This window comes from Pavona decussata, unplaced genomic scaffold (assembly GCF_977016875.1).
Source record: "Pavona decussata unplaced genomic scaffold, jaPavDecu1.1 SCAFFOLD_234, whole genome shotgun sequence".
Classification (NCBI taxonomy): Eukaryota; Metazoa; Cnidaria; class Anthozoa; order Scleractinia; family Agariciidae; genus Pavona; species Pavona decussata.
In genome coordinates this window covers 1,110,001-1,121,673 of record NW_028145639.1, presented here as the reverse complement: position 1 = coordinate 1,121,673, position 11,673 = coordinate 1,110,001, and the positions used below count along the sequence as shown (strand labels likewise).

Here is an 11,673-nt window from a genome sequence, read left to right as displayed (position 1 = left end):
TGTTGTCAAACAATGCCGGTCTTTCACATTTTGTTCTTGGAACGTTCCTGGCAGCCGTGTCACTACTAAATCCAATCAATCAAAGGATGCTTCACTGTACAGGAAAAAAAAAGGCAAGAAATGTTTTTCGATAAAGTAAACATTAAAAGCCGATTCTCACCCCTGTCGATTGAAGTTCTTTCTTACTAAACGACATCGTACTACAGTTTAGATAAATTATTAAAGTAGTCACCAGTCTATTAATCTTGCCAACAAACCTTGTGAATGAGTTATGCTATGCAAAGTTCACTTTGCGTCAAATTTTAATCCAAAACGGTTTGTAGTTAGCCGGATAATTTACCAAACGGTTTTCTGTAAAATCGATGAGATTTTGTGGCTTTAAAGGGGAGAAATAACAACATGGAGAAAGGATCGTACTCAAAGCTTGACCAGATTGAGCAAATTGAAATCGAGCTGAATGAAAATCTACCTGCAGGTTCATCCGGTGGGCCAAGCTCAGTGAAACGCAATTGCAGTACACAGCGCATTGACTATGTTCTTGTCCATGAGATTCTTAGGGACACCAAGGAACTCAATGATGATACGGTTGAAGAAATAAGAAAGCTTGCAGTATGGAGAAATGCGTTTGAAAGGTACCTTGAGGATAAACTTGGGCTTGTATTACAGCGTGAGGTGGTGGAAATCGAAGATGTAAGTTATGCCTTATTGTCATTTTACAATACGTGTTAGTGGGGTAGTACAATGCCTACTTAATTATGATAGCGCACAAAAAGGACGAATTTACAAAGAAAATCAAGAAAAGAAGACAGACGAATTAAAAAGTGAAATAACTTTATAACCTGCTGCCAAATACAGAAAGATGTATTTGACTTTTTCATTGTCAGTTTGTTTTTTGTTTGTGTCAGCTTGGCCACACCTTGAATTTTGGATAGATCTTTGAAAACACTGCAAGGTTGGTGGCGACTTAAGGATAAACGTTTGTTAAAATCTAGGCCCTATTTAAGGGTATAGTAATAGTATAGAAAAAGTGATATTTCGGGACTGACAAATTGGTCTTTGTTCGTATCAAGAAGGTTATCGAATGACGGGCTTTGTCAAACATAATTAAAATGACTGAGCTACGAAAAAACCGAATGAAGTGGCTGTATTAATAAATGGTTGTAATTGGGGATGGCTCTAGGGCGCCAAAAGCCTGGAGTGCGGGATACCTGAATGCAATTAAACTAAAACAATTAGACATACCAAAGGACGATTTCGGGGAAACATGTTTCATAATTGTTAGCACCCGCTTAGAAACAGTATTTTCAAACTTGTGGCAAATAGGAATTCCGTCACGTGACCCCTAACAACGTGATTTTGCAGGTTGAAAAATAGCCTGCATGGCAATTTACTCTGACAAAATAGGATATGATTTAAGTGACTCTAGCTGCTTCGTATCGGGGAAATTTAAAACAGCCTGACTCGCGTGAATTAAGGAATGGGTCTCGATAGATTTGGAGGGGGTGGTCTATTTTAGAAGAAATGGAAAGTAGTGATGTGGAAGTTTGTAAGAGCCAAGAATCTACACAAAGTATTTCATTTTTATTGTCACTGAAGTTGCTGCTGTGTCACGTGACATACCACGCCCAATTTTGAAATTTTATTTCGATTTAAATTTACGACATTTTAGGAAAACGAATTGCTAGTGGTTTTACCTTTTATGAATGATTTTGGTCTAAGGGTCTAGGGAACTAATCGGGGTTTTTGAAATTTATCTACTTTTATAAAATTATGACGTTTTTAGTTTGGAGAGGGACTGAGGAGAGAGAAAAAGACCAAGTAACTACGCAGCATAAAAACTTAATTTAGGGTAGTTCTATGCAATGTTAAGACTTGAAAACAAAGAAGAGTATTTTTGACGTTGATTATCAGGTTGTAATCGGAATATATGAAATTTTGCATAAATTAGGGCGTGGTCGATCATGTGACCACAGCTAACATGATAAATCGTCAAAAAAATCTGCCCCATTTGTTGTCACAAAATTATAAGCCAGGCTAACTAGAGTAAAAACGCCAGACAAAAAGTGTCCAAAAATGGTGATATTGTGTGAGAACCATTCCTTAATTCAGGTGAGGTGTGTATTTTAATAGACCTAAGGTGTATGAAAATGAATTACCTTTGGGTACCAGCGTTGTTTCTTAGACTAGAATCCAAATGCCACTGTGAATCGATCCAGTTATGAATTTATGTGGCAATGTGAAAGAACACATGACATAATGATAAAAGCTTTGCTTACTTGTATAGAATGTTAATAGATTTTTTCAAGATATCCAATTTCCATATTGAAATCTGACCTTCATTTCCACCCGTTCCCCTTCACATGATGCGAGAGGAAATTCAGTGGATCATATAGATTTATCACATTTATATGTGCCTTGTTAGGATACGGAAAATGAACGCCATTTTACTCTTATCCACGCTCCATGGGAAGTCTTGGCCCAGAATGCTGAGAGGATGAGGCTGAAAGTCCCAGTTCGAGTAAATAACGAGGTATTTACAACTTGGATAGACGATGTTATGGCGGCCACGAAAGTAGAAAAGCTGAAAAGCAGGAATCCTTTAGTGGTACGTAATTCCACCGTTGAAGAGAAACCCAGTTTCATCATGGCTCAGTTCATGGAAGATCATTTGAACGAATTTGTGAACCACGAAAACAAGGAAAACGTCTTCAGTGTCATTAACCGTCTCTATATCGTGCAGCAATTGCTTCAAAGCGCCCGGTTTGCAAGGGGTCATGATGGTGTAGGGCTGCAGAGACTTTTCCTTGAAGGGGCCTACATTGCTGGGTACCCACTTCATGATGGTCCAGACTCGACAGGAAAGGGAGAAGCCCCCGTGAATGATCGCCAGCGATTAAAGCGCGATTGGGCGAGATTTGGCAGAAGCTTCAAGTACCAACCGTATCATGCCATCAAGGATTACTTTGGTCATGAAATTGGCCTGTACTTCGCCTGGCTTGGTTTCTACACTGCCATGTTGGTTCCACTTGCCATCGTTGGCTTTCTCGTGTTCATCTATGGAGTTGCGTCTGCGGGTTCCCACGTTCCTGTCCGTGATCTTTGCAGTAAAGATAATCGAGACCGCTGGTACATGTGTCCGTTGTGTGACAAGCAGTGCAGCTACTGGAACCTGGCCCCTGACACCTGCCTGTACGCTTATGTAACTCACTTCTTTGACAACGATGGGACTGTTATCCTTGCCTTTGTTGCGTCCATCTGGGCAACGCTTTTCCTCGAGTTCTGGAAGCGTCGCCAAGCGGACCTTGCTGCAGAGTGGCACACAACTGACTTCGAAGAAGAGGAGGAGGAGCTTCGTCCTGAATACAGAAAAAACTTACCAGATGGGCAATTATTCTTTTATAAAAGAAATCCTGATACTGGTAAAATAGAACCGGTGATGTCCACGCTAAAGAAGTATCATAGATACGGCGCCATCTTCGCTGTTGTCGGTTTCATGATTCTGCTGGTTCTGGGCGCTGCCATTGGCGTTGTCGTGTACCGTGCCGCCGTTTTTGCTGTTTTGAGTAGCGATGATGACAATAAGGTGAAAAAACGTGCTCGCATTATCACAACAGCATCGGCGGCCTGTCTAAATCTCATAGCAATTATGCTGTTAACGAAATGTTACAATAAGCTGGCTATCTGGCTGACAGACTGGGAAAACCCACCGACACAGACGGCTTACAAGGACAGCTTCACTTGGAAGATGTCTTTGTTCCAGTTTGTCAACAATTATTCGGCCATATTTTACATCGCGTTCTTTAAATCTGAACTTATAGTGGGATCGCCAGGAAGATACCGAAGAGTGCTGGGAAAGTATCGACTGGATGGTTGCAGTGAACAGGGGTGCTTCCTGGAGCTGACTATCCAACTTTTCATCATTATGATGGGCAAACAGATTTTCTTCAACATCTTAGAGCTAGCATTACCGTAAGTAACTACTTTTTTTTGTTGTATTTCTTTTTCTTTCCCGGTGCCTGATAAATGGTTATTTCAATTTTGTATTGCATTCATACGAAATAAACAACATTATCATTTATATTTCCTGCAAGGAAGTATTTAGTTAATTTAAGAAATTACTCTGTACGTACCGAGAAAAAACGCTGATTGTCAATCAAGTGTGATCAGGGCTTGACGATGAACGCTTAAGATAACATTGCTCCCAATGCTAATGGTGAGTTGCGTGTAAGCGTTGATGATTAATGAACACAATGCATTTCACAAATGCGTTAACTGCCGTCTGGAAAACTACTGTATAGCTGTACTGGGTTCCCCATGTTTTTCTTTCTTTCTTTCTTTCCTTTTTTTCCTGCTTCCTTGCTTCCTTCCTTTGGATAGATCGGCATGGCAGTTACAAAAATAGTTGTTACACTTGTTTCTAGCTTAACCTCCATATTTTTCCTTACAGACCATGTTGAAGTAATTTGCTTCATTATTAGTAGCTTATTTTTCAGGTATTTAAAGATGATAAGGAATCGTAAAAAGAGTCCAGAAGTGTCTGTAACTCAGTACGAGAAAGACTACCAACTACCTGCATGTGACGAGAATTACATGTTTTGGGAGTACTTGGAAATTGGTGAGTGAGTGCAACGATCCACGAAACTATAACTGACAAATATTCCGGATTCACTCTTATCCCAGGGTCCCCGCGGATTTAACTGCTAACCAAAAGAAGAAGGAAATGAAATCACAGCAGCTTTTTTTTGCGAGATCCTGATGCCAATTTTCCACATGCGCTCTGCTCCCCACTATGCATCGGGCCTTCTCATCCTGTTAAAGAAGGGACCGGACTCATGGCTATTTACTGACCTGCTAAATAAACACTTCTGTACTGTCAGTACAGCCTCTGGTCGTTCAATTTTAACGCGAAATTTCAGCGTTAATTTATAATTACACACATGAGATTACAAAATTGCCATGCCTCGGGAAATTATTAGCACTTTTACAAAACGCACGTGAAATTATTTCCTAATTTCACTCGTAATCATTTGATTACCCATATTAATTTGTTCATTTACGCCATATATGTATTTTTCTATTCATTATTTATTGATTTATTTATTTATTTATTTATTTATTTGTTATGATAAATCTCATTCACTGTAATCCTTATAGTCGGCAATGTGAACATACTAATTTTCATAATGTTTTTTCTATTTGCAGTTTTACATTACGGCTTTGTGACCATGTTTGTAGCTGCCTTTCCTCTTGGTCCTCTGTTTGCACTCATAAACGCCATCATTGAAATCCGCATTGACGCCATCAAGTTTTTGTGCCATTTTCGTCGTCCGAACGTAGCCCGCGTGGAGGATATAGGAGCCTGGTACGGCGTCCTAGAAGCGCTAACCAGGGTCTCAGTTCTGGTGAACGCGTTTGTTTTGGCTTTTACCTCGGAGTTCATTCCGAAGCTGGTTTACAAGATCATGTATGCCCATGATCGCCATTCCTCTGGGGGTGGTTCACTGAAGGGGTATGTCAATTCTAGCCTGGCGGTGATTGATTTGAAGACCCTCTACGCGTGGGAAAATGGTACTCAACCAGAGAACCCAATGGAGAACTTAAACTATACAAGAGACTACTGCAGGTTGGTCAAAAGAATAAATTTCAACAAAGTTAGGTAACTCCCTTAAGTCACAAAGGTTGCATGTATTGTATAGATAATGCATAATCGTAGGAGCTTCAAGTATAGTATTAAAGGGTGTTACTCATCCCTTATCACACGCTTAACAGCAACGGGAGCGTCAAAACATCAATTAAATGTATTCAGCAATAAAAGGTCTAACACAGAATTTAGTCGTTAGTGTCACTAAATGTTTCCCTGTCAGTATTGAGGAGATTCCTTCCTATAGCCCCATCCCATAGATTGCTTTTGAAATGAAGTAGCAGCATCTTTGACCAGCTACCTTCATAGGAAATTTTCATTAAGGCAATTGAAAACAACATTTTGTATCATCATGCTGATTAGAGCTATTGTTATTTACTCTCCATTGTGTTTACAAAACTTAAATTTGAAAGGAAAACCCAAATTAATTCTGGTAGTTGTAGTCAAATGGGGCCATCATGAAAATGGCCTTTTACTAGGGAACTGGTCTAGACCTGGTATACCTGTCTAATATGTTGGACCCACTGACAAAACTGGGATTGCTAAGTACAGTGAAACCTCTCCTTACGGACACCTCTTTAATACGGACACCCCTCTATTACGGATAGTTCACTTGGTCCCTGAGAGACCGAAATATATATAAAGCCTACCTCTCTAAAACGGACACCTCTATAATGCGGACACTTATCCCTGTCCCCTTGGTGTCCGTAATAAAGGGGTTCGACTGTAGCAGAGCATATCCAGGTGTCAGTGGTTCTGCATGCTGAAACCAGCGTTAACCAATTTCCTCCGGTTCATCACATTTATTCTCGTTGAGTGAGAGGATGGGAATATCCCAACCACTAAGATAGCCTTGCCTCTTTAGTCATCTGCCTCCCAGGATGGTTGACGTGAGGGGGTTCATTCATGTACCCATCCGCCCATCTTTTGTACAGGTTCAGCGTTCAACCTAGAGAAAAATCTAAGTAACTAAATGGATTTAGAAACGTTCCTTGAACTTATGACACAAATAACAGGTGCCATCCGGTATTAAGTTCTTAAAATACAGTTTAATCCAATTTAAACTCCGGTCAACTGTAAGTCTCATTTGAACACCTCAATAAATTCAAGAACATTATGTTTCACCGGGGCCCATGGGCCCGTGTTTAACATTACAATTTGCGGGACCACAGCACTATAGAGTTTCGTTTGTGAACAATGTACACTCTAGCAAACTAATTCATACTTGAAGTATGTGGAAATATTAAACATTAAGTGCTCCTAACTAAGCGTTTTTCTGTTTGCTGAATAGGTATCATGGTTACCATGACAATACCTATCCATACAACTACTCCAGGCAATACTGGCACGTCCTAGCCGCTCGTCTCGCTTTTGTGTTTGTGTTCCAGTTCATCGTCTACACTATCACCAGTTTTGTTGCTTGGGTAGTACCTGACACGTCAGACGAACTCAAGTTCAGGACGGAAAGAGAGAAACAAATAATCCAGTCTGTGTTTTGTCGTCATGACGACGACAGTGATGAAATCGATGATGATGATGAAGAAGATGACGTAGAGAAATTTGAGGATGCGAAGCAGGAACTTGATTCTGAGGAATAAAATGGAACTTCGCGTTTTCCTATCGTCCGTTAACACACCATTTAAGTGCATGTTTAGTTTGTCCTTTTTGTTTGCCATTTTTTGATGCAGTGCGAGGGTTGTCTTCACAAGGTTAGGAAAATTAGGACAAGGATCTTTAGTACTTTTGTTGACAGTTTTTTAGCTTCTTAGTTCTAACTTAACCGGGTGTTTGTATTGAGAAATCCATTTGTTTTGTCTTTTCGACAGCGGTAATGACATCAAGTGACGTACGGGTAAAGTATCGTTGTAAAAGTCACCGTAAGCTCAGTTTATTATGAGTCTAAAGGCTTCTTTACACGAACGATATAATCGGGCCGACTTGCCAAAGAAAATGAGTGAAACGGAAGAAAATCGTCTGGGTTTATAAAAAACTGTGTCAGAGGTATAAATTTTTTCAATCGGGCTGATTTTCGCCCAGTGCCACACCAAGAGAAAAAGAAAATAGCCGACAAACGGAAAGGTGTAAAACTGGCCCATGCGATTGAATCTTCTAATCGCCGGGGCCGAGATTTGGTACGTGTAAGTTAGCCTTAAGTTTAATCATGAATGGTCGAGAACATTTCGTTTCTTACCGAGTAGTTTGGATCAAGTCTGCAGCAATCTGCTATTTTTTTTCGACAGAAAACTAATGTGGTTTTACAATTTTATTTAAGGTTTCAAGAATTACGAGTGGTTCTTAAGTTTCTGAATTTCAAACTACCTGTTACCTTCGCTGGTGGTTGTCTAAGTATTGGAGAACGACACAACAAGTTATGAGATTTGGGTAAAGTAGGTAAACGATAACCGTTTCCATAGAAATAAGATGTTCTCCACAGGGACACAAATTACATAGCTTAAGATATTTTACTAGGGTATAATAGTCTTAATCCAAGGATTTTTTGTTGAATTTAACCCTTATACAAAAGGCATGTAAATTGTAAGTTGCCTCCCTGATACCCGTCTGATTGCCTTGTATGATCAAGTTTTCAAACGCACTGAGGGACAAAAATGATTTGCTTTTGGGTATGTTGTTTTCGAGGAACTGATCATATGAAAATGTGATCTGGTGTATCGACCTGCGACCTCGAGCCTTAATAAAACTGATTCACTTTCACTTTGGTAGTGAATATAATGCAATATAATACTACTGTAAGTAACGCTAAAATTTGTAAGACAAATTGCAGTTGCTCTCGTTCCTTCGCTCACTAGTTAGCGTTCTTGATTACCGTGACGGTAGTCAAGAGAAATGAAAATTCTGCCCACTCCCGGAACCAATCATATTGTAGAATTTTCAGGATACCGCCCGCACACGGACAGAGAAATAAATACTCATTAGTAGTTACTTACTAAAGAGAAGACGGAAAAGGAATAACTGATATGGTAAGTGTTTGAAGACTAAGTATCTATTGTCATTTTTCCTAACTCACCGTTGAATATATTTTTTATTAGATTGCATTAGGATGCAGGATGTTTGTCACTTGAACCTACTTTAATGGTCTTACTCCTATTAGTCTCCTGTAGCTTAGTAGTTGCGTATACTGCAAAGCATCTGAACTAGTAATCGGAAAGTCATAGGTTCGACTCCTGTTGGGAGATCCCGGTTTTTCTTTTTTCAAGTATGACTCTGTCACTAAATAAAAAAAAAATACATCTATCGTCATTTTCACTGCCGCCTATTTTTACAATGGGCCACTTTAACAACGACAGCCTGAACAGTAGAAATTAACGTGTTTGTTGGACGTACTTTTGTCCTCTAGGCCTCGTTATTAAGCTGAATTTCAACGACCTGGGGAATTGACTTAACAAAAACTGAACGCATGCGCTGTTGCTCTCAACCTAAATTGTTTCTCATCCAAACATTTCATTCAGTTCTTGCACATAGACATCTCTTATAATCTTATTTCCAGGCACATGAGGTCTGGTTCTGCTCCGTTCTGTTTTGTTTGTTTGTTTGCTTTTATTAATAGATTTCGTTTAACACGTTGACAAAAATAATTGCACATTTGGTGTCAACACTGTCAGATGTTGCTGGTGAGGGAGTGAATGATTAAAACAAATCACTGACGAATGAGAAACGAAGGGTGAGAGATCGATCAAAGGCGTCAAGAGTTTGAGAAACGAGCTGTCTATAGCTAGACAAAACATGTTTTGTGGTTCAATGGGTAAAGTATATTATAGGAGTACGATTCGTTTTTTGTTCAAAGCGGATCGAGCGCTGGTTATGTTGGGAGTTCGTGATATTCTCGTGAAAACTGAAAAAATGGAAATGACATATACTCAGATAGATGAACTTCGGATGGAAGATTTTAACATAAGTTGTGAAAAGAAAGTCGGCCGAAAAAAATTCAGGTTTGAACTTGTTCCCCTTTTGATATCGTATAACTGAATGAGGTCATGAGATCGAATCCCGTTCAAACACGATTTTCTTTCTCAGACTTTCTCTTAATAACGTACTACTTAATACGTTGAGTCCAAAACTGGGATGGCCTGTCTTCTATTAAAGGTTTTCGACCGCAGTTCATGTATATGAGTGTTGTGTATTTCACTTTCATGATAAATGTATTCAGTTTAGATCAATTTGTTCTCGGTATCCGTCTGTCGAACACGAGTTTGCCTTCCACCGTACCCTTGTTGCAGGTCACGGTATAGTCACGCGTTCGCGCGCGAGAGATTCACATCTTCTGTGTTTCTCTTCCCGTATAACATACGCAATGACCAATCACAATGCACTATTCTGTCTTATGCTCAATTCCCAAGGTATGCAATAAGTTCAATAGAACATTCATGAAAGAGCGTGCGGTCTGGGACAATCACGCATAAAAGATAATAGATTAAGTTCTTGAAAAGAATAGAAGAGATATTTTGCTAAGGGCAAGATGTCAATTTCTCATTGAAACGAAAACGCAGAATCTCGAGCAATCTCGGTCGAAAGAACCACAGCATCAAAATTTAAGGTATTCCTTTTTTGACATGAGACTTAATGTTTAAAGTTTATTATCTCTGATGATGTTTAACACTTTTGTTTTAGCGGTTAATGAGGCGGATAATTTACACTGTACTGGCAACTGTTAACGTCGACTCAAAAACTGTGTATTTTCCCATTGCAGGTGAAACATTCTGACTGAATCCAGCAAGAGTAACAATGAGCGCTGAGCCATATTATAGATTACGCGATGGAGAGGAATACGAGATTGGTGCTGTTCATGAAAGCCTGACAGTCTACATAAACGTAAGGGACAGCAGGGATGGCGAAACAGCGCATCGGAACGATTACGTTTTGGTCTTTGAAACTTCACAAGACGAGGAGAGTAGAGACGAGGAGTCTATTGCACAAGCAGAAAAGTTGGCTCTTGCGAGAACGAACTTTGAAAAGGAGCTGGAAAAACAAGGGCTGCTTCTACAGCAGCAATCAGTTGTTATAGAAAAGGTAAGGACGCTTGTTTATTCACCAAAATTCAGCGTAATCATAATTTGTTTTATTAGATATTAAACGATTCAATTGAGAACGTACTAATATGAAAATCTTGTTTCAAATCGGAGTCTGGGATCGTTAGGTAAAATGCAATGATGCATTTGTATCTATCATCGATTTTTCGGTAATATTTGTATATTGATGTTGCCTGTTAACATAAACATTTCTTTTTGAATTTTTCCATTGTACTTACAATGTATTCGTCACGTACTGGACAATATTTTTGGACTTTGTTCATCGACGCATTGCTAATCACATGCTTTTAACTGATCAGAATCTAATTTCTCCTAACAACATCAGTATTCATCAAACATACAGGTAATGAGAAAAAAGAAATGATAACTTAAGATAAAATGCCTTGATGTTGAAGCAAATTTCCCCAACAATTCCCATAAAAAATATTTATATCGCGACATTTGCCTGTTAAACCGGCTTAATGTCAAACGTGCGCTCTGTGGTAAATTACTGTGGTAAGTCCCACGCAAACGAGGAGCATAGAGCATAAAGCCACTCAACTGTGTTGACGACGATTGAGACGAGTAAAATTATTTCTTTTAAGTTTCCTAAAAAACAAAAATTCCTAGTAACGTAATATGAGGGGTTGTTGAAATTTTTAGGCGTTTTGGTTGCCGGACCGCAATATTACGATTCGCCTCAGCTGATCTTTGATAAATTCTTGGTGTGTTAGCCTAGGGCAACTGTTGCACATACCTCAAAGCCCCACACAGTCATCAAGGACGCCCACGCAAGCTCAGAAACTCAAAAATATAATATCATTTAAAAATAAACATAATACAATAATGTTAAATTTTGTAAAAAAAATTGAAATACAACCCTACGGTAAAACAAACATCCTGATCAGTTTACAGGCTTGAGACATCTACACATCTCAGCTATCTGAGTCAAATATGACAATCACATGTTAACTTTTATTTCTCGTGTCTTGTTGTAGTTCTGTATCG

The 11,673-nt window shown here is 39.2% G+C and overlaps 2 protein-coding genes across 2 annotated transcripts in view; both read left to right on the top strand.

Moving 5' to 3' along the window:
* On the top strand, positions 1 to 9,839 carry LOC146458030 (anoctamin-4-like). Its single transcript, XM_085091178.1, has 5 exons — positions 1 to 690; positions 2,423 to 3,969; positions 4,494 to 4,615; positions 5,203 to 5,623; positions 6,933 to 9,839. Exons 1-5 carry the CDS (start codon positions 400 to 402, stop codon positions 7,237 to 7,239), a joined length of 2,688 nt encoding a protein of 895 aa, XP_084947304.1. The 5' UTR covers positions 1 to 399; the 3' UTR covers positions 7,240 to 9,839.
* Positions 9,840 to 10,039: 200 nt separating this feature from the next.
* LOC146458029 (anoctamin-4-like) overlaps positions 10,040 to 11,673 on the top strand; it is a 7,808-nt gene continuing 6,174 nt past the window's right edge. Inside the window, exons 1-2 of the mRNA XM_085091179.1 lie at positions 10,040 to 10,193; positions 10,347 to 10,666. Of these exons, the coding sequence (XP_084947305.1) occupies positions 10,382 to 10,666 (285 nt within the window). The 5' untranslated portion in view covers positions 10,040 to 10,193; positions 10,347 to 10,381. The remainder of the gene's footprint in view (positions 10,194 to 10,346; positions 10,667 to 11,673) is intronic.